At 59.5% G+C, this 21,565-nt stretch overlaps 2 protein-coding genes across 6 annotated transcripts; one reads left to right on the plus strand and one right to left on the minus strand.

The window, feature by feature from the left end:
• The first annotated feature begins 465 nt into the window (after window positions 1-465).
• On the plus strand, window positions 466-19,933 carry GAS8 (growth arrest specific 8). 5 transcript variants are annotated; one of them, XM_045819227.1, is made up of 12 exons: window positions 466-501; window positions 3,017-3,071; window positions 5,027-5,104; window positions 7,795-7,992; window positions 8,536-8,742; window positions 10,080-10,134; window positions 10,672-10,877; window positions 11,349-11,516; window positions 11,827-11,913; window positions 13,278-13,487; window positions 15,239-15,304; window positions 16,457-16,703. In XM_045819227.1, exons 3-12 carry the CDS (start codon window positions 5,090-5,092, stop codon window positions 16,604-16,606), a joined length of 1,362 nt encoding a protein of 453 aa, XP_045675183.1. In that variant the 5' UTR covers window positions 466-501; window positions 3,017-3,071; window positions 5,027-5,089; the 3' UTR covers window positions 16,607-16,703. The 5 variants fall into 5 exon arrangements, with proteins under 5 accessions (XP_045675183.1, XP_045675184.1, XP_045675182.1 ...); XM_045819226.1 differs by lacking the exons at window positions 466-501; window positions 3,017-3,071 and adding exons at window positions 3,460-3,508; window positions 19,838-19,933 and having other exon boundaries at window positions 16,457-16,650; XM_045819228.1 differs by lacking the exons at window positions 466-501; window positions 3,017-3,071 and adding an exon at window positions 2,904-3,016.
• Window positions 16,811-19,323, minus strand: LOC123806185 (5-hydroxyisourate hydrolase-like). Its single transcript, XM_045819230.1, has 4 exons — window positions 19,168-19,323; window positions 18,708-18,847; window positions 17,500-17,635; window positions 16,811-17,056 (listed from the first exon to the last, which is right to left on the minus strand). Exons 1-4 carry the CDS (start codon window positions 19,225-19,227, stop codon window positions 16,967-16,969), a joined length of 426 nt encoding a protein of 141 aa, XP_045675186.1. The 5' UTR covers window positions 19,228-19,323; the 3' UTR covers window positions 16,811-16,966.
• Window positions 19,934-21,565: the final 1,632 nt, after the last annotated feature.

The following is a 21,565-nucleotide window of genomic DNA, read 5'->3' on the forward strand; positions in this document are numbered from 1 at the left end:
CTAGGGCCCTTAAACATAGAATTGCATGTTGTAATAAATGTTACGAAGAAACACTGGGGGTGGAGGTAGGGGCGAGAGCGTTTAATGGGGAAGTCGGAGGGGTCGTCGCTGGGGGATGGGAGGCAAGGACGTAGGAGCGAGAGGATGGGGAGGAAGCCAGCTCCCGGGAAGGAAGGCAGGGTCTGGGCTCGGGGAGCACACAGAACCGTTCTTCCAGTCCCACTTCCCAGCGCGGCCGCTGCGCGGCCCCGCACACAAGCCCTCTGAGCTCAGTATCTCAACCCTCTCAGCAACGCTAAGAAGACGGTACCTCGTTTTCCAGGGGAAGAAGCTGAGCAGAGGCAGGCAGCCTGATCCACAATGCCCAGCCAGGCAGTGAAAGCCAGAAGACCCGAATCCACGCTCAGCGTCTGCATTCTTACAAAACCAGACCAAACCAGAGAAAACTTCAGAGAGAGTTTGTTCCCAGCCGGGTGTGGAAAAGGCCCGCAGAGGAGGGAGGTGGGTATGAACGTGATGTTTGCAGGCAAGCTCCCCTACCCCCCCCCCCCTCCAGGAAAGGCAGGCGGCTGGGTCATGCAGCCCGCACTGCGCAGCCTAACCCCCGTCACAGGGATCCCAAGGCCTTTGAGACTCTGGCAGTCAGCGAGCTAGGCTAATACTTTTCTCATTTTCCTGTAGTTTACAAAACAAATGAAAACAAAAAACTGCTATTTAAAACTGTCTAAAATGACGTCATGACCCACTAGGCCTCACCCCTATGGTTCGCATGCGCCCTGTCCCTGTGCCATCCCAAGAGGTGGAGAATTTGTCCTCTCAGGGAGGTAAGGGAGCCACAGGGTGGGTGGTGTGGGCAGCAGGTGGGCACCGGCTGCTGGGGTGGCGCATGGCATTTTCTCAAAATGGCCGGAGCCTTATTTCTCATCCCACATGTCTTCTAGAATACCCCCCTCTGAGCAAGACACTCCCATCTGATTCCTTCTGCTTGAAGCTGGGCAAGGGGTGTGACTGCTCTGGTCAATAGCATGTGGCCAGAGGGGTGCTCTGTGACTTCCAAGGCTGGGTCATAAGGAGGACCCAGCTGTCTCTGAGAAGGCACCCCTGGAGCCAAGGCTCCCTGGGTGAGGAAGCCCCAGGTGCTGGAGCTCCTGCTCTCTGCGGGGTGGCATCTGGAGCTAGGGTGAGCTGTCTCCACCTAGTCCTGGTCTAGCTGCAGATTAATGAGCAAAACAGGTATGCGAGCCTGTTAAGCCACTGTATTTTGGGTATAACCTGTTATGCAGCCACAGTAACTGTAACAGTAATTGTTTAATAATTATCCCTGTTTGCAGGATGGTAAATGTATACTGAGGGCCTCTTGTCAAAGGCATCCAGAGGCCAGTGTTCACTTTCAGTCCTTCTAAAGAACATTTTCAAACCAAGGTAGAGAGAATAACACCATTAACCTTCATTTACCCATCGCTCGGACTCAGTGATGGTCAGTTCATGGCAGGTCTTGTTTCTTTACTCTCAAAGCCTCCTTCCAATGCAAAGCAAATCTTACACACTTTATGTCCTCTCACAGCTAATTACTTCACTACCTGTCTCTAAAAGAGAGTACAGTCCTAAGCACTCTGCTGTCCTAATATCTAGGCATCCACCTGGCTGATGCAGTGGCTTGAGGCAGTTTACCTGACCGACCAGGTAAGTGGGCCTTAGGATGAGCCAATGTTAGGTGACATATCAGAGATTTGATTATTAACATCGATTCTGGGATTTTGCAAAAAAAAAACTCAGACGCTATGTATCTGGATTTCCAAGTTTCACAATGTGATGCTGAGTAAGTGATTTAAGCCACGCATGTGAAGAAAAGACTCTTTCCAAAAAACCAGAACTGAAATCAACATGAAAAGAGGAGGTTGCTTGGGCCTTGTCAGGAGTCCGGGGCCCATACACTATTCATCTCTGCAGCCCGTGCTGATGACACTGTGGGCTTGTGACAAATGAACACCCTGTCTGGGTATCCTGAGCTAATTCTTGCCCTTTTTTGCTGAAAGGAATTATTGTTAATGCTTTTATTTAGTTCAGGATTCTGAGCCAGACTTCTAAAAGAAAAACCAATCAGCATGAGGCACCTAGCATATTGGGCCTGTAAATTAAGTGTTAAATAATAATAATCACCCCGTTGTGATACCCAGCTGCACCGCCTTGCCTGCCAAGCTCCCTCTAGGAGGCCTGGCCCTGGAGGAGGAGATGTCTCTCAGGCCAGTGGTGTCTGGCACAGAGGCGCAGGTCTCGGTTGCCCCGGCTCAGTGGCAGGACCAGACCTCACAAAGGCCTCGGGGACTGCTATAAATAAATCACAGCTCTGTGCAAGCTGGGTCAATGCAGCCCTTTCAACTGGCTGCTCCGCTGCAAGAACAGTCAGGGCTTGGCTGGGCAAGCAGGAAGCTCCTCTGGCTCATCGGGGTGGCTCTCAGATCCCTGCTCCCGGGGGGATATCTAAAGGCCAGAGATCAAGAGCAAATGAGGCATGTTTCTCCCTGGGTGGTGCAGCCTGATCCAACCCATCTTCATGATTGCCACTCTGTCCCCAGTGAAGCTCTCCAGGGGGAGGGGATGGACGGTGGACCCCTCATCTCCAAGCAGATGGAAATGTCTGCAAAACCACTAATTAGGAAGATCCTAAAGTTGAGAGTGTAGAGAAAAAGACCATAAACAGTGGGTGAAGATGGGCACTTGCTTGTGACAAACGCTTAGCCTTCTGGGTGACACAGAGCGATACGTACGGGTAATAGTGTAGTGTTTGGGGCCGGAAATTCGCTTTTGAAATTGCAACATGGTTAGGGTAGGAGCCTGATAACTTTTGTTTTTTAGCCTGTCTGGAATCCTCTGGCGGTGGTTTCTAGTGTTTCCTCACCCTGAGAACAGGGGGCCACAGAGGCGGCCTCTCCAGGCAGGGCAGGTTACCTTCGTGGAGGGGATACCTGCTGATTTCAAAACTTTGGAGATTTCTCACGTTTGTTTCCTTCTGAAGGTTCGTGAATCTCCAGACCGGCAGGGAAGGAATCTTCGAAGGTGGGCCAGGTGGGGTGAGTCTCAGGGGCTGAGTATCAGCCCAAATTTGAATCTAAACTGCATAATTCCTCGTCCCCTCCTTCACTGAAGGCTTCTTTGCTGAGCACCTGCGCCAGGTGCTGTAGGTAAGAAGTGGACGAAACGGCGGAGGAGGCCGGCGACGTACACGTCCGTCCCACGAGGAAACGCGTTTCGGGGTGTCGGGGAGATCAAGTGTGTGATGATGCCCGGTTGCGGGCGAGACCTACGTGGCAACCCTGCCCCTGCCCTGGGCGCGTTGCTGGGGACTCACTCCTGTTGTTGTCAGGGCCTGCCGCGGCGGGCGTAATCTCGCGAGAATCTTCGATACTTCGCGCGGGACCGCCCAGCGGTTGCTGGGAGACGGCACAGCTTCCGGCGGGCGGGCGCTTTAGTCTGTGGGTCGCGGCTGGCTCAGACGCCTGCAGCCATGGTGAGGCCCCTACCCGCCAGATCACCGGGGCCGGCCAGATCACCGGGGCCGGCCAGACCACCGGGGCCGGCCTTGCGCAGAGACCCTGAGGCGGGCCTGGGGCACTGGGTTCCCGGAACGGAGAACTTGGTGCTCCGCGGGGAGCGTGCACGGGGGAGGGAGAGTCTGGGTCGCCGCGAGTCCCGCATCCGCCGGCGCTCGTAGCTGAGAGCCCTGGGCTCCAGGGTCCTGTGCTCGCCGGGCGGTCGTAGGCCCTCGCCCACTCAGCCTCCCAGGGCCCAGATCCCATGTGTCCAGAACAGAGAGCCTTCCCGGAGCGGGAGGCTCAGTCAGAGCCTGGGGTTTTCCTGGGGCCTGGGGTGCAGGGCACACCCGAGGACCTCCAGGCTCTGCGTGGGCTGCAGGGCCCTCGACCTCAGGGGGTCCTCGGCAGGTCCCGTGCCCACGGCAGCGCCGGGCAGAGCCTGGCCTCGTCTGTCCGCGTGTAATGGGGCCCTCAGCTGCCCCCGCCCCCCTTCAGGAGTTGGCAGTAACTCAGTTTCCAGGCAGGGAGCTGTGGGGACGCTGTCTCCGTGGGGAGCCCTGCGGTTGGCTGTGAGAGTCCCAGACGCCGAGCGGAAAGGGGCCTCTGGTGGGTGGGCTTCGTGGCGTACAGGGATTAGTGGTTAGGAGTGAAGATTGCGGTGCGTGGGTCTTAGAATATCAACTGCGAGAAGGCCGCCAAAATACTTCTGCCTATCACTAGCTTGAGGGGTTTAGGCATGCTTTTCCTTATTTCTTTTTGCTTCTCTATGCTTTCTAAGATTTCCACACAAGTTTTTGTAATCACAAGTTGTCCCGGAGACCCGTAGACGCAGACAAGCAAGGGACACAGACCCCTCAGAGCAGCGAGGGTTTGGAAACAGCGTCCGCTTCAGTCACGCGGGGCAGGGGGCGGGCTGGAGGCTTCTCGCGTCTCCTGGGTAAAAGGGGGCGTGTCGCCAGAGTAGTCGGAGCGAACCGCGGACTCAGCGCCCACGCTGGCGCCCGCGCCCTGGCCAGGTGCTCCGCAGTTTTGTATTTGGAAGAAAGAAAGCCTCGTTCGCGCGTGTCTGGTCGTTGCCACGGAGGCGCCTCTCCCAGCACTTGTGGAAGGTTCTTGCAGGCTTCTCTGTGGTGGTTCCCAAACACTGTCGCCACACGGCAGCACTTGACACTCGTCCCGGGGTTCTTCTTCTCGAGGCCACGTGGGTTTCGCGTCCACACGGGTGGGCCGGGGATCTGCCCTGTATCAGGAAGTGCACATGGTCGAGTTCCCGCCCATCCTTTATGAGGGAGAAAATGTTCTGAAAAGGAAGATTTCTCCTCCAAAGGTGTCAGCGAGAACACATGGGGAGAGGGTGGGGAACCTTAGGGTAGAGTGAGTGCTGCGGACGAGGGGTGGGGGGAGACAGGGACCCCGGAGGGAACCAGCCAGCCGGAAAGCAGAGCCATTACAGGAGAGCCCCGCTTACCCGAGCGTCTCTTCTTTAACCGAAGGCGCCCAAGAAGAAAGGGAAAGGCAGAGGTACCCCGATTGTGGACGGGCTCGCTCCGGAGGACATGAACAAGGAGCAGGTGAGCGGCCCTGGGCCCTGGGCCCAGCCCGGGGCAGGGCGGGTGGGTGTTGCTGTCCCATCCCTTGTCTGGACCCCTGCCAGGGCTGCGCCCCTCGTGCTGCCCTCCTGTCGGTGCCAGCAGTTCCGTCCCAACCAGCACACCCGCCCCATCTCCACAGCCCCCACTGGTGCCGAAGCTGTCACTCAAGCACACTGCATATTAAAAAAAAATGCAACCCAGCCATTGAAGAGCTTTTTTATGGTGTGGTAGGAATTGGGAAGGATGTGTTTTTTTTCTGATATAAAAACTATGTAGATTCTTTTGTATTTTCTTTCAATCTTACCCTTTTGTGCACCTGATGGTTACAGAGCTGTTATCATAGTGGATGAATATATAGTATTCTTGTTTATTTTATTTACCATTAAACATAGGAATTATTTGAAGCACTTGTCCATGTTAATGAAGGTAGGGCTAGAGAACATAGCTGTATAATTACAGCTTTAATTGAAAGGCTCCTGAAAGCGGCAGCATGTGGCAAATCATGAGATGCACTGGCGCCCGAGCGGCCTCCGAGTCTCCGAGTCTCCGGTGGCGGCTGGCCCGTCTGCCTTGGGGCTCTGAGTCACCGGGCGTTGCTGTCAGCCACCCTGCCTTCCTGTAAGTAGTTGTAGGATGGAAAATAAACACAAAGCAAACCGCCAGGGTCACGAGGACTGAAGTGGGGTGTTGAGCAAAGGGCTTTAGGGCTGACGAGTGGTTTTATTTCAGTCAGGCCCTGGAGGAGCGTTTTGTTGGGGAGATGCCCAAGGGACGTAGCTCCTGTCTGTCAGTGGCCAGTGGTGGGGTCGGCTTCCTTACACCTCGTTTCCCGGGGGGCTGCAGACCCTCCAAGGGAGTTAAGTGAGGACTTGCTACGTGTGGGGGACCTGTGAGCAGTTTCCGCAGAGGGCGGCAAGGTGCAGTTTGCGTTTTGGGAAGATCACTGGGCTACACACCACGTCACCCCAACAGCTGGGCCGCCTCTTACCTCCTTGTTTACTTCTGGTCCCTGTGGAGGCAGCGCTGACATGCCGGGTGTCAGTCTGCAGGGGCAGGGACAGACCCCTCGGAAGCGCCCAGGGTCCTGGGTCCAGGCAGGCATGAGGGACAGGGCAGCTGCAGGCAGGTCGCTGGGTGGTTACCCTGTGGGCATCGGGCCCAGGGCTGTCTGTTTACTGATTTTTAAAGGGAATCTAGAAATCTGAATGTTTATTAAAAAAATCTATGTAATGAGTGATGGCAAAATCACATTCCGTGAGACAGTCATAGCAGGTAGGAGCTTGGTTTAGACTGTTTGAGTGACGCTAAAGGTCTGTGACGTGGAGGTGCCGTCATCTGCATGGGCCCTGGTCACAGGCTGGGGTCTGTGTTTCCCTCTCAGGGGCCAACCCCGCCTGGGCCCTCACCCCAGGTCCCCTGGGGAGGGGCTGTCAGCATAGGGACATGCTACAGCCAGCGGCTCAGGTGCACTCAGGAGATCTCAGGAGTCTGTTCTATTTGTTTGGTTTTTAAAATTTTTGTTAACCCTGTTTGCAGATGGACAGTTGGCTCCAGACCAGACCTCTCTTCACTGTTAAGGGTCTACTGGTTCTATACATTTTTTGCTTAACATATATCTTTAAAGGTGAATGATCACTCAGCATTCAGCATCATTTTCTGAATGTCTTTATGCTGCCATGTCATTTTCATATCTATGAAGGGGACCCAAGAAAACCCAGAATTTATGTATAAAAAACTGTGCGTTTGTCCTTATGTGTTTAAACTTCGGTCGCCTTCATAGCCCTCTCCATTCGATGCAGTGCACCTGTTGAGACTTTTTTCACCGCTCAACATAGTTTTTAAACTCGCCTTTTAGTGCTTCTGCTGTTTTTTGTTTCACCTCTTCCACGTCAGCAAATTGTTTCCCTTCGAGGACATTTTTTCCAGGGAAACAGAAGAAGTCACTCTGGGTGAGCTCGGGTGAATAGGGAGGGTGGGGCACAGGGCTCACGGCAGTTTTTAGTCAAAACCTGCTGAACAGTCAGCGCAGTGTGGGTAGGTACGCTTATCGATCACCCATCATGAAATGGATAAACACATGGAAAGAGTCTTCAGAAAAACTTCAGTGCCGCTGAATGCAGCCTCTCACAATGACGCCAGCAGGTGCACTGATCCAGATGGGGTCCTGGGACACTTGCCTATCGGGGGAAGCCTGGACTATGGAACAAGGGGTTCACCCTCCAGAAGATAATTCCAGGTTTTTTTGGGTCCCCCCTCATAGGTATATTTGGTGTGTATAATCTTCTAGTTGATTGAGGCTAATTTGCAACCATTTCTGTATTTAAAATCATCTTAGATTATTTCTTTTTTAATGTTACTGTTTTAATAATGGTGTGGCTAATATCTTCAAGGAGAAAGCGCTTATGTTCTTTTGAGAAATGACCTCAGTATAAGTTCCCAGGAATGGATGAAAATATGTAATCGTATGATGAGTGGCCAGATCAGATTGTTGCTCTCTGCTCAGCGTGTCCTGCCCTGAAGCCTGCCCAGCACCATCTCTGCCGCTTTCGTCTTTCACGTGTTTTCAGATGAGAGCGGCCCCTCCCTGTCTCTTGCTTGCTTCTCTCCTCCAGGCACCCCCCAAGTGGGTGGGCCTGGCGGGTCCCTGGAGGGCTCTGTTCTGCCCCCAGGTGGAGGGGCATATTGCCCGTATCCGGGAGGAGCTAGACCGAGAGCGGGAGGAGCGCAACTATTTCCAGCTGGAGCGGGACAAGATCCACACCTTCTGGGAGATCACTCGGAGGCAGCTGGAGGAGAAGAAGGCTGAGCTGCGGAACAAGGACCGGGAGATGGAGGAGGCCGAGGAGAGGCACCAAGTGGAGATCAAGGTGAGTGGGGCAGCCTGCCTGTCCCTCTGGGGCCACTGCTGAGATGCTGGGTGGGGTGGGAGGCATGTTCTCTCCTTGCTTGAGGAGGGGTCATAGCCCTTTGGGTCCTTTACATTGGGAACCTGAAGGTATTTTTTAAACAAAAGATTATATGCATGCAGGTGAGCATGGTGTGTAGGGGAGCAGGTGAGCAGGTGAGCGTGTGTGTGCAGGGGGGCAGGTGAGTGTGGGTGTGCAGGGGAGCAGGTGAGCATGGGTGTGCAGGGGAGCAGGTGAGTGTGGGTGTGCAGGTGAGCAGGGGGGCAGGTGAGCATGGTGTGCAGGTGAGCAGGGGGGCAGGTGAGTGTGGGTGTGCAGGGGGGCAGGTGAGCGTGTGTGTGCAGGGGAGCAGGTGAGTGTGGGTGTGCAGGTGAGCAGGGGGGCAGGTGAACGTGTGTGTGCAGGGGAGCGTGTGTGTGCAGGGGAGCAGGTGAGCGTGGGTGTGCAGGTGAGCAGGGGGGCAGGTGAGCATGTGTGTGCAGGCCGTGCTTCTCCTGCCTGCAGGTCTACAAGCAGAAGGTGAAGCACCTGCTGTACGAGCACCAGAACAACCTGACGGAGATGAAGGCGGAGGGCACCGTGGCCATGAAGCTGGCCCAGAAGGAGCACCGCACGCAGGAGGGGGCGCTGCGCAAGGACATGCGGGCGCTGAAGGTGGAGCTCAAGGAGCAGGAGCTGGCCAGCGAGGTGGTGGTGAAGAACCTGCGGCTGGTGGGTCCCGGCACCGGCTCCTGGGCAGCGCGCGCATGCCTGAGTGGTCAACAGTGACTGGGAGTTCACACTTCTGTTTAAAATCTCCCGCAGTTTGGCAGTTAATTGAAATACTTTTTTAAAAAAGCCTGCAGCCAAGCAGGCCCACTTTGGGGCGAAGTACAGAATCCTGTGTCAGGCTTGAGCGACAAATCGAAACGAGGAAGATCCCACTCAGGGCTCCTCTGTGCGCGCTGCTGACACCTGACACCCACCTGCTCCCCCAGATGCACGTCAGGTGCATTTGGAAACACAGACCGTCACCGTATCCCGCACACCAGTCCCTAGCTGTCCATGGCAGATTGTCCTGCAAGCTGGGCTCATGATCACCTGGCCCACTTCTGAGACCTTTTGGTCCACTCTGAGGGAGGCTGGTGGGGGCTCCAGGTGGGGTTGGCATTTGTTTGCTGAGGGCCCGCCAGGTGCCAGGCCCTGTTCTCATCTCTGGGGAGGGCTGACAAATTGGGGCTGATGGGGAGGGGCCGGTGTGATGGCTGGAGCTGCGCTTAGCCTGAGAAGCCACAGGAGGCCTGGGCTCTGACCCTGGCTGCGTCAGGGAGCCTGTGGAGGGTTTGGGCAGAGGGAGGGTGTGTCTGACCTTGGCGTTCACAGGTTCTTCCTGGCTGCAGGTCGAGAAGACTTTGTGAGCACACCTGTCTCATGTGAAGGCAGCCCAGCCTCTACTGGACCTGGAAAGAAACTATAAAACTTCAGAGTTTGCAGTAAAGTCTGAGGGTGCTAGAGTTTGGGCCCTCATGAATGGTCTGGTCTCTCCTGACACAGGCACATATCAGGCTGGTTTCCAGCACGTTCAGTGACATGAGACTGTGCACTTACCCAAGGCCTCATTAGCTGTGTGGTCAGAGTTCCCTTTTGTGTAAAAATACTGCTATAAAAACAATTAACACTTCTTATTCAGACTTTTAATAGTCATCTGTTGAAGTAATTTTTAATGTTGCTCCAAGCCACAGCTAGAGTAGTTGAGCAGGCGCCTGGGGAGCCTGCAGGTGTGTGTAGACACGGCCACAGCTGTCTAGCCTGCAGGTAAGCCAGGTGAGGGGTCGGCACACTCAGCGCTGGGAAGGTCTGTTGCCATTTTCTGAAGCTCAGAGCTGACTGCAGCCAAAGGAAGTGAGTTGTGGCATGTGGCTGTCACCAAGCCTGTCACTGTGGGCACGTCCCACGAGCTTACAGACAGGTCCACGGGGCTGGGCTCTCTGTAACAGTGAGGGCAGGACTGGCCCTAGGGGGCCGCCTCTCTCTGTCGCCTGGTAACACACCTGTTTCGGCCTCTGCAGAAGCACACAGAGGAGATCACCAGGATGCGCAACGACTTCGAGAGGCAAGTGCGCGGTGAGTGCCCGGAAGAAAGTGACCCCCCTCCAGGGCTCATCACTGCAGGGCTGTTGGGCCAGGTCACTGCGGCCCAGCCCTGCCAGGAGAGAGGGTGTGGTCAGTGCCACGGCTGATGGACACTCAGAATCCCAGAACAAGTTACTTCCATGTCCTTGGGGGAGGCGATGGTCCCGCCCACATCCCTACTCGTGGCCCAGACCAGGGACTAGGGGCAGGGGTCGCTGTTCAGCCTTCCTCACGGCTCCTGGCCTGAGGAGGTCCGTCTGGTTTAGCCACAACGCTCCGAGCTGTGACTGGGGGGCCGCACGGGTCATGGCCAGTGACCACTAGGACGTGAGGCCACTCATCCACCGGGTTCCCCCTGCAGGGCTTGAGCAGCAGCGGCTGCCAGGGGAGAGGACAGCGGATGTGTGGTGTGGGGCGTGTGGCCCCTGAGCACCAGGAGAGCCACTCCATGACGTAGCCCCGTTCTCTGGCAGCCTCGGCCCCGCTGGCCGCTCGCCGCCGAGCTGCTGCGTGTGCTCTGCCTTGCAGAGATCGAGGCCAAGTACGACAAGAAGATGAAGATGCTCAGGGACGAGCTGGACCTGCGGAGGAAGACCGAGATCCACGAGGTGGAGGAGAGGAAGAACGGCCAGATCAGCACGCTGATGCAGCGGCACGAGGAGGCCTTCACCGACATGAAGAACTACTACAACGACATCACCCTCAACAACCTGGCCCTCATCACCTCCCTCAAGGTGCGGCCCAGCAGACCCCCGCCCCGACCCTCGCCCCAGTGGCTCTGATGCTACCCTGCCTGTCCTTGATTGGAAGTCCCGGGTAGCATAACCTCATCTGTGCCTGTGGCTGAAAACGGGCTGTCCCCCTAACGTAGGGTAGGGGTTACTAGGCCAGTGCGTGCTCTGGTGGCTGAAGGCTCAGGGCCCTGGTGGGAGCCCAGCAGGTGTGGCATGGGTGGCGCCATTGTCACCAGGTGCTGGCAGGGATGGAGTCTCCACGAGGGGGAATGCCTTTCTGGGCATCCTGCACGCAGCCTGACCCCGTGGAACCTCCATTCCTAGAAGGTTCGGAGCCTGTTAAGATTGTGCAGAACAGTGTGTGCACACACAAAACAGGTCCGGGTAGTCTGCGCCCTGCAGCACAGGATATCTCGGTCGTGAGCTCAGCCGGCGCCCCCCTCACTGAGCCGCCCCCGCCCTGGCCCCCAGGAGCAGATGGAGGACATGCGGAAGAAGGAGGAGCACCTGGAGAAGGAGATGCAGGAGGTGTCCTCACAGAACCGGCGCCTGGCGGAGCCGCTGACCAAGGCTCGGGAGGAGATGAACGAGATGCGGAGGAAGCTGGGCGACCACAAGCGGGACAAGCAGATCCTGGTGGTGCGCCGTGCATTCCCCACCGCCTCCACCCCGCCCCCACTCCCCAGCTCAGAAGAGAGGGGATGCCCATGCTGGGCGGGGCCGTAGCGCATGAGAGGGGCCGAGTCTCTCTTCTGTGACTGGAGACCTGGAGGGAACTTTGAGTCGTGTGTGTGCTAGGGGACAGGTGTGCCCACCAGCCTCCCTGGAGGGGCTGAGCCCTTGTGTCTGTGAACTGGTTCTTTCTGGTGACTGCTGTTGGCCTTGTCGTCTCCCCGGAGCCTGCGGTGCAGCCTGAGTGCCCTCCGTCCCCACCCTCCTCTCTCCCCAGTGCACAAAGGCCCGCCTGAAAGTCACTGAGAAGGACCTCAAGAGCCTGCAGTGGGAGCACGAGGTGCTGGAGCAACGGTTTGTCCAGGTGAGCAGCCAGTGGCTCCCGGCGCCCCGCCGCCTGCTCTTAGCTGCGTGTGCAGGTCTCGGGGCAGAGGCCTGTGGCACGTTCGCCCACCTGCCCCGAAGGCCGCCTTCTGAAACACAGGGAGGGAGCCTGGCCCCTCCAGCGAGCAGTGTGGTCCCTGCACACACACGTTTCCAGTGCCGCACTCTCAGGTGTGCGCTGTGAAGATGTCCCGGCACCCTCATCTGCAGGGGAAAATGACAGGGTCCCCCTGCAGCCTGTTGCGGTTGTCACAGACGCCTTTTGTGACTGCAGTGAGGGTGTGGCTTCCGGCTGTACATCCAGTGCTTCCTGTGTCTGCCTGCTGTGCTGCCCCCAGATGTCCGGCAGGCCCCGCCCCACGAGCGCCGGTGCTTCTGCAGCCCGTCCCTCTCGCAGCAGCCCTACTCCAGTCCCTGGCATCGTGGCTCATCTTTGCGCAGCTGTGTGAGCATCTCCAGGAAAGTCAATTCCTGGCCAGCTTTCCATCTAGGTTTCCGAGAGAATCTGCCCAGAGTGCGCTTGGAGGTAGTCTCACCCCACATGCCCCAGGGGCCACTTCTCACCTGCACCAGGTCTCAGGAATTCAAGCTGCTAGCATGCCTTGTGGAGAAGGAGCTTTTCTGAGCTTTCCAGCAAGTCCGAGAGCCCCCCCAGCAGTGTGCAGGGTCTGCCCAGGCAGAGCATTCCCACCTCTGCGAGCCGCCTGAGAGTGCAGGGGTGTCTGTGAGCTCGGCAGACCCACGCGCATCCTCACAGCTGCCTCAGAGGGGCCTTCCTCGGGCTGCGGCAGCCTGAGGAAGGAGGCACCCGGTGTTGACATGGTAGCCCCTGCAGGTGGGGTTAGGGCTGCTCACTCTCCACGATTCTACAATCTTGGTTTTTTTTTTTTTATAGCGCAGTTAAAAGTAACAGACTTAGGAAATGAGAGGCACTTTCATCGACTGACAGGCATTTGGCCCCAGGGCCATGCCAGCACGTGGATGGGGTCTGGGATCTGGGGCCCCCACCCCCAAGCGCTGCTTGCTCAAGTTTGATGCCCTGGATTCACATGGTGTGACCAGGGACAGATCTGACCTGAGCCCACTGCCCAAGCCCAGGGTTGGGCCCAGCCGACCCCTCTGTGTGGCCTGCTCCCTTCCAGGTGCTGCTGGCTTCTTGAGATGCCTTCCTAGAGGGGGCCCAGCTGGTGCCTCCTCCTGCTTTCCATGGGGTGACAGCTGCAGGGAGCGGGGGTCCGGGCAGTGCAGATGACAGGCTCACCTGGTGGGCCTGGGGGACGGCCGGCCCTGGGAGAGGCGTGTCCTGGCCCCCGGCAGGAGTGGCTCAGGGGAGGGTCCCTGCAGGTGCAGCGGGAGCGGGACGAGCTCTACGGGAAGTTCACTGCGGCCATCCTGGACGTGCAGCAGAAGACGGGCCTCCGGAACCTGGTCCTGGAGCGCAAGCTGCAGGCCCTCAGCGCGGCCGTGGAGAAGAAGGAGCTTCAGCTCAACGAGGTGCTGGCCACCTCCAACTTGGACCCCGCGGCCCTGACCCTGGTGTCCCGCAAGCTGGAGGTAGGCGCCACACGGGCTCCTGGGGTGGCCGGACGGGGCCCCTGCCCCTACCCCCCAGGTGGCCTGGGGTCACTTGTCTCATGGTGAGACCTGAGTGTGCCCAGCCTCTGATTATCCAGGGGAAACCCTGGTCAGTCCCTGGGGGTGCTCCCCACGCTCAGCAGTTCTCTCGTCTGAGATTGCCCATTCTCCCTTCGCTGCAGCGCCTTTGGGCCCCTGAGGCCACAGCCGGTTCCACTTCTCAGGACGGGTTCAGTGGAGCCGCCGGGCCCTGGGGCTCAGCCGCTCTCACACTTCTGGGTGGGAGGTCCGTGGGCCTCTGGCGGCAGACCCAGACACTGGCCTGGGGTGGCCAAGTGTCCTGCATGCTCACAGGGCATGCGGCTCTGGCTGTGGGCAGCAGGGCCGGGGCTGGGTCTTTGCCGAGGCTGCTGGGGAAGGCTTCCTGGAGGGAGGTGCTTCTGGGAAGAGGCTGGAGCACCCACTCACTTGGGCCCAGTTATTCATGGGGCTACTCTGTGCCGGGACTGTCCTGGGCTCGGGGCACAGCCGTGGACAAGACAGATGAGGCCACAGGCCAGCAGGGTCAGCGGAGGCATCGGGACAGTGGTTGCTGCTGCCTGGGACCCACCAGGTGGAAGCCTGGCAGTGCCCAGCGGGCCCACTCTCACCCGGAGCGGGCCTTGCCCCTCTGTTAGCTGGACCTGGTTTTGGGGGGTGTCACAGAACGTTGATGCGGGGTGAGGGGTGTTGGTACTGCCAGGGACGCTGGGCGACCTGCCACTGCCAGGCCACGGGGACCGGCAGACAGACGCGGTGTGCCGCCGGCCCCCACGTCTGCACCCAGAGGCCTGTCCCAGTGGTAGATGGCTGCGGGCAGACGGGTTCTTCCCCCGAGAAGCAGGTGTGGTCGCATCGGTGGGAGGTGTGTGTTATCTGGGGAAGTGGCACCGGCAGTGTCCCCACGCAGTTCGGCTGACCGGGCACGCTGTCTGCTCACACTGCCCCGAGGCCCAGAGGGTGAGCCCATGAGGCCTCCACATCTCTGCTGAGAGCTGCAGGCTGCGTGCCCCCCAGCCAGCCTGCACCTGAGGCCTGATGTGCTGCCAGCTGGGTGGGGGGACTCTGAAGCTGTCAGCCGTGCCCCCGGGTTTGGGGCTGGCAGGGGACCGTGGAAGGTTCTGGGCAGGGCAGACTGGCTCTGAGAGCCCACAGGACCCGCAGGAAAGGCTGGGGCAGGATGGACAGGTGGCCGGCCAAGGAAGGGATGGGGAGGCCGAGTGAGTGCCCACATTCGTGCTCACTGGGTGCTGCGTCACCGGGGACAGGCTGTTGGGGGGCTGGGCACTCAGGAGCACAGGAAGGGCCTTGCCTGGGCCGGCCGCTCTGTGCTCCTGGGGCCAGGGCCCATCTCTGGCTGGGTGCCTATTGCTGTGAATCACTGGAGGGGGTGGGTAACAAGGGGATTAAGAAGCCTGCACACAAGGGTCCCCACAGCAGCACCCTTGGGCCAGGGTGGGGGTGGGTCAGCTCTGGCCTTTCCTGGTTGGACCCGCCAGGCCTGCCCCTCTCTGACTTCCAGAGGCCGGTGCCGCCTCCCTTCTCCCTAGAGACCTTTCCCCATGGCCAGCGCCCCATGTGCCAGGCTGCTGTTCCCCAGACAGCTGGGGTCCCAGCAAGAGTCCCCAGATGCCGCCTCTGCCTTGGCCCAGACACATGTCTCCAACTCGCGCCTGCCCTACTCTATGCAGGACGTCCTGGAGTCGAAGAACAGCACCATCAAGGACCTGCAGTACGAGCTGGCCCGAGTCTGCAAGGTGCGAGGGGCCCACCTCCCCTCGGGGCACGTCCCCACCCAGGACCATCCCTGTGGCCTGTGGCCTGCCCCCACCCAGGTGACCCTCTTAGGGTCTGCCTGTTGCACCTCTGGTCTCATCCAGCAGCTCCTCCCCTACTCCATCGGACTTGGCCTCTGGGGTGATGGGAGGGGCCTCCTCTGATCCCCGATTAAGTCCCACAGCCCTCCAAGCAGGGGACAGCTACCAGTCTAACCTTATCTGATGCTTCGTACGTCTGCTGAAAGCTGCATGCCGTTCCCTGCTCCCCGCAGTTGGAGAGGGCAGTGAGTGCCTTGACCCCACCATCTGTCCTGGGAGCCCCAGGAGCCCCGTGAACCCAAAGGCCTAGGCCGTGCACCTGCACCACACCCCCCTCCCACAGTGCCCCTGGCTCTGGGCTTTGCCCGTGCGGATGCAGACGCAGAGCTGCCTGCAGACTCTAAGAGCAGCTGAGTAACTCAGACGTGCCCGTATTTCTGTGGGGTGGATGTCACATGGGAGCCCTGTGCTGTGCAGCCACAGGTGAAGGCAGTGCCTGCCGCCTGGGACTTCCCTTGGCACTCCCCAGCCTCACCTGCCCATCTGGACCCTTCCTTTGGCCGCCCTGGCACCCTGGCACTAGTACCCACAAAATCGGGGCCACCCGCTGGTCTGCACAGCTCTTGGGAGGGTCCCCACAGGTTGCATCTGATTGTCGGGAGCCCACAGCCCGGTGAAGGGAGAGAGCCAGGCCCAGCCTCCCTGGTCCCTCTGGAGCTCGGCCATGGCTCTACCACTTGCTGTCGACTCCAGGCCCGACGGCCTTTCCCTGGTGAGGGTGAGGCTGAGGTGCCCTTGGAGCTTTGGTGTGAAGTCACGTCCAGCGCGGAGCATTTCTCAGGCCTCGCCTCATCCAACCCTTACAGCTGACCGATGAGATTCACCCTTTTAAAAACATCCCTTTTCCAGAGGAGGGGCTGGAAACTGTGTTGCCCGGACCTGTGCTCCTCGGGGACAGGGGCGGCCACCAGGCCCCTGTGTGGTCTTCCAGCCCCTCCCACCCTCCATGATGAGCTGGGCGGCCTGAGTGAGGGTCAGCCTTGGTGTAGCCCCTCCTGTGGCCCCGCCCCCGACTCCGCCCTGTCCCCACAGGCCCACAACGACCTGCTGCGCACCTACGAGGCGAAGCTCCAGGCCTTCGGGGTCCCCCTGGACAACGTGGGCTTCCGGCCCCTGGAAGCAGCTGTGATGGGGCAGAGCCTGGGCCAGGGCCCCGCGGGACTTGTGGCCACCCCAACGTAGCCCCACCCAGGACCCCTCCCTGCACGGCACCCCCTTTTACACAGGTGTGTGTGGGTTCGTCGGGTCAGCAAATGAAGGCTTCTCGCGTTCGCCGCGTGTCCTGTTGCACGGCCGTGGCAGAGACGCTCCAGAGCTCCCACGTCTGCCCCTCCCACCTCGGCTGGCCAGCACCAGCCGGGCTCTACCCAGTGACCGCGGCAGCCCTCAGGTCCCACGCCAACTTTATTGTTGTGTGAGTCTCAGCTGACACTGGTGACATGGTGCGGCCAGAACCTCCCTCAGGAAGTGGGGCCCGAGAGGTCCCCGCAGGAGCCCGGAGCCCACCGTGGAGGGTGGGGGTGGCCGCAGGGGCCGCAGCGCTCAGCTCCCTCGGTAGGTGGTGTAGGACCAGGGGCTCAGCAGCAGGGGGACGTGGAACTTGTGGGTCTCGTCTGTGATGGTGAAAACGACCTGAGAACCAGAGGCACCAGGAGAGAGCTGAGGGCCTGACCACGGCACTCCCAGGGAGACGCTGGAGGCCCAGACTGTGGGAGGGGTCTAGTTCCAGGGTAGAGCCAGGAGCCCCAGGCCAGCCAGAGCCCAGTGGTGAACTGGAAACCTGGGGAGGGCTGTGGGCGAGGCTGAATCCTCTCCAGAGAAAGCACTCGGCTTGGGGGAACCCCTGGGCCTGCCAGGTTTTCCCAAAGGGCCCACTCTGGATGGGGCCAGGTGAATGGGAGGCAGCAAGGTTAGGACCAGTGAGCTGGATGGGGCCCGGTCACCACTTGTGTCCACAGGGGCTGAGTCACCCTCGACCCTGCCCCCGCCGCCCTGGGAGACAGGGGAGGGGTGCTGGCCACTGCAGGACTTGGGGGTGAGGGCCTCCACCCTCCCAGCCAGCCGCTGGCCCTCACCTCCACGTAAGGGTAGAAGCTGTCCTGCCCCCTTTGCTTCCAGTAGCCCTCGGTGTCGAAGGTCAGCTTGTAGGTGCCCGCCTTCATCTGGCCTGGTAGCAGGAGCCCCGGGCAGCGGCCGTCAGGGTTGGTGTAGCTAGAGAGGGTAGAAGGGGAAGAGGTGCACCCCTGCCAGGATCGCTGGGCCTCCACAGCCCGCAGCCTCAGCCGCCCCTCTGGCCTGACCCTCCCAGGCTCTAGGGCCTGGGCTTCTGGAGCAGCCGCTGCACAGTATGGAGAAGCAAGCCTCCCACAATCACCCCACGAGCAGTAATCACTCGCTTTAGTCTGCGCTTTCTCAGATTTCCTCTGCTCTTAGGTGTGCTCATTTACAAACTTACAGAAACGTACAGTGGATTTCAGTATTCATGTTGCTCTGTAACCTGGACTTCTCACTCTCTGGGTCATCCCCGTGATCAATATCGACTCAATATCTGGGTCAATATTGATCACACCCCAGGGGAGTCATGCCCAGGCCTCCCGGTGCCCCCAGCTGTGCCTTCAGGTGTGTTTGTCCTGTGGTCACAGAGCAGCACTGTTGGCGGCTGGGGAATGGGTCCACATGGCCCCCCAGGGGACTTCACATGTCTTTCCAAGACCACAGCTGACCCTCACATGGGACCTAGACATCCAGCTTTTACGAGGGGCTGAACAGGGAGGAGACCCTCAGGGACCAGCTCCCCACTTCCACCTCCAGCAGAGCCTGCCTCCCTTGAGATGGGGCGCCTGTCTGTTCCCTGCTCACAGGGCTGGCCGAGTGCCCACACCAGCCTGGCTGGGCCGCCCCCGCAGAGCGGAACACGGGGTACGAGCCAGGCCTGTGAGGAGCTGGGCGCCACCAGGTAGGGTGTGAACTGTCCCTTGTCTCTTGCTGTCCCAGTCTCCCCATCTGTAAAGGGGTCATCAGGGGGCTGTCAGAGTGAAAGGACAAACGCAGTGCCCAGCATGCTGCTTGGTGACCTCAAACCCTTTCAGGTCCTCCTCTGACCTCCACGTGCCCACCCCTCCGCTATTTGGCTGTGCTGGGCTGCACAGCCCATGGAACAGGAGTGAGCAGGTGCTGGGGTGGGCGGGCTCTGCCAGCAGCACTCGGGGCACTGTCCTGGGCTGGGGTTGCTCCTGTCCCAGGCCAGAGCTTGGGCCAGCCTTGTGCTGTCCAGACCTCCTACCTTTTCCTCAGCTCAGTCCACTGCTGCCCATGGTCCTCAAGCCTGGACAGCCAGAGGCAGAGGCCCTGGGCTGGGAGCCCCGAGGCCGTGTCCAGCACATGTGTGGTCAGAGGGCTGCTGACTGGCTCCATGCCTCTGCCCTGGGCCAGGAGAGAGGGAGACAGGGTGAGCCTTGTGTCCACACCCACTGCAATACCTCAGAGTAAACAGCCCCAGGGGGACAGAGTCCCAAACTGCCCTGGGGGGAGGGTTACTGATCAACCCTGTGAGGGCTGTGGTGTGGGCACGCTGAAATACAGTTCATAAGTCACACTGACCTGTCCCCTCCCCTCCGGGCCACCTCCGGCACCCAGCGGGTCGGAGCTGGCGTCGGACCGGCTCTCCCAGAACTCAGCTCTGTGTCCCCTGGCTCATGGGACCTCCGCCCCAGGCAGACAGGGCCGGGAACCCCAGCCCCTACCTCCAGGGACCCCAGATGTCGCTGGAGCGTGCGCAGCCGCGGGGTGGCCCCCGAGCTCATGACCGCCGATTTGGATCTTGCAATGGCTCGAGATGCCAGAGATCACCTCACACCCGCCACCGCCAGAGGGGCACCTCCCCGGCCAGCCCCGTCCGGCTTCTGTCACCTCCCAGGACCCGGATCCACGTGTCCGTCCAAACCGGGGTTTGGGAGGGGGAGGTCCATCTTGGCCACCAGTAGGACCCGGGGGACTTCGCTCCCGAGGGGGCCCCGGAGCGAGAGAGCGCACAGACCTGCAGGGGCGCGGAGGCTCCTCCCAGGCGGAAGTGGAGTCGAGGGGGCGGGGCGGGGCTCGGGGCGGGGCTGGGGGCTGGAGGCAGGTTGGGGGGCGGGGCGGGCCTCGGGTTCAGGGCCTGGAGGTGGGGTGCACACGCCCTGCTCCCCCAACCGAGTCCCAGAAGCAAGGTAAATTTTTTCCTTCCCTGGGATACTCAGGGTTTCTATGGAAGCCTCTGAATGGTCAGTTAGGGTGTCCGATTCTGACTGCCCCTACCCCACAGGCCACGTGACGATGCCTCAGTTTATGCATCCGTGAAAAGGGGCGGTAACCACTCCCGAGGCTGAGATCCAGGGGAGGAGACTGAGCTGAGCTGTTGCTCTTGTTCGCCAGGTCCCCGTGGTCCCCCGAGCAGCCGAAGTTCTGTCCCCTCCCGCTGAGTCCTGCCTGGGCAGCCTGGGTGAGCCCAGGGGAGCAGGAGGCTGCCCTAAGGAGAAATGACACGCTGTGGTACCGGGCCAGGCCCTGGCGGAGTAAGCCCTAAGGAAGGAATCACCGGAGGAAGTCAGAGATGTGACCCATAACACACCCCCACAAGTGGCAAAACGAAATGGCTCTGCTTCCCGCAAAATTAGGTCACATTATCTCGTGAAACTGCTCCCAGGATTCCCTCCCCCACCTAAGTGTTGAACACCTAACCAAAGGGGTCCCAGAACTGGGAATGTATTGATCAGATCTCAATCCAGGCAAAGTCTCCTCATGTCAGTTCTGGGAGGGGATGGTCTGAGATCACCAAACTTTGCCTCCTTGTGGAGCGGGAGGGGGCAGGACTGAGGCAGAAGCTGAGCTGCCTGTCAGCCTTGCCTCCAACACCTCACAGGACCCCACCCAGAAGCCGGTCGTTTAACAGAGAGGATGGTCCTTCTAGGTGGCTGCCTCAGGGGCTCCTCATCTGCCCTCTGGGTGGCGCTGGGTGGACGAGCCCAACCTGCCTCCGATCCCCAGGGCAGAGCACCGTGTGTCTGTCTGCGGAGCGTGCCCCTGTGCAAACCTACGGTCCAAGGTGATGGCCTCCAAGGTGATGAGTTAAATTCTGCAGTGACAGCTGGACTCACACTCACTGACAGCAACAGCCACCCTCCCATCTCCAGCCTGACCGTGTGCAGCAGAAGCCAGCACTTGTCCCATGAACTGAGTTCACTGGTGGCTCATGCGTCAATGTGTTGGGCCACAGTGTCACCCAGGCCCATGGTCCTCAGCCAGGTGACTTGTTGGAACCCTCTGGACCTCTCTGGGACACACCTACCAACCCTCTGTCCCAGGGCAAGCGCAGCCATCTCTGGCCTGGGCAGTGACTCAAATGGGGAGACAAGTGAAGCAGGCAGAGCCCACGACAAAGTCTGGATGTGGTTGCTCTGGGGTCAGGCTCTGACTCCAACCACAAAGTGGCTTTGAACATGGGCACAGGCATCCTTCCCATGAGGGTCCTGCCACCGTGACTTGTGGGCTTCTCTGTGGTCGGTGCCTGTCCAGACAGCAGCCAGATCAGCCAAGGTCTCAGGGCTCTGCCCAGGGCCTTAGCTGACCAAGAAGAATCGTCAATTCCAGGTTACTGAGCAGCATGTGCTGTGTGTTTCACCTGCATGGTTTCAAGTCTATGAGGCAGAAACACCTTCAGCCACGTGCCCGGAAATGTTAGCAAGATGGTTCAATAGCACAACTGCACTAAGGCTCTGGCACACAGACCAGGCCCGGAGGCCCGGCTGCCAGGTAGCCCAGCAGCAGCACCAGGCTCGCAGCTTCAGCTGTCTTTCCACTCTGTTTCCTGTGCCTGTGTTTTGCCCTCCTGGTAGCGAGGGGCTCCTGCACTTCCAGTACCATAGTTGCCCAGTCGCACAGACGGGAGGGAGGAGGGCAGGACCCCCTCCAGGAAGACTTGTGCTTTGTGCCACTGTCTGCAGCAGGTGTCTGCTCTGATCAGTCGGTGCATATTCTGTTTGGGAGTCTGTTCTCATCAGTAGGTGTCTGTTCTGATTGGCTGGTGTCTGTGCCCAGGGGCTGGGACGACCACACCACCCAGTGGGCCCTCCTGCCCCCCTGCCCTGTGGGTCTGGCTCTGAA

The sequence above is a fragment of the Phyllostomus hastatus genome, unplaced genomic scaffold (assembly GCF_019186645.2).
Source record: "Phyllostomus hastatus isolate PE091 unplaced genomic scaffold, TTU_PhHast_1.1 phas_scaffold_345, whole genome shotgun sequence".
NCBI classification, from domain to species: Eukaryota; Metazoa; Chordata; class Mammalia; order Chiroptera; family Phyllostomidae; genus Phyllostomus; species Phyllostomus hastatus.

What these genes read in the sequence shown, in the direction of transcription:
- LOC123806185 (XM_045819230.1), bottom strand. Translation starts at nt 19,227, where the DNA reads ATGAGCTCGGGGGCCACCCCGCGGCTGCGCACGCTCCAGCGACATCTG. An exon ending in GACATCTGGGGTCCCTGGAG is followed by an intron (nt 18,848 to 19,167) that starts GTAGGGGCTGGG and finishes CTCCTGGCCCAG; the next exon opens with GGCAGAGGCATGGAGCCAGT. An exon ending in GCTTCTACCCTTACGTGGAG is followed by an intron (nt 17,057 to 17,499) that starts GTGAGGGCCAGC and finishes TCTGGTTCTCAG; the next exon opens with GTCGTTTTCACCATCACAGA.
- GAS8 (XM_045819226.1), top strand. An exon ending in GGGACAAGCAGATCCTGGTG is followed by an intron (nt 11,517 to 11,826) that starts GTGCGCCGTGCA and finishes CTCTCTCCCCAG; the next exon opens with TGCACAAAGGCCCGCCTGAA. An exon ending in TGGTGTCCCGCAAGCTGGAG is followed by an intron (nt 13,488 to 15,238) that starts GTAGGCGCCACA and finishes TACTCTATGCAG; the next exon opens with GACGTCCTGGAGTCGAAGAA.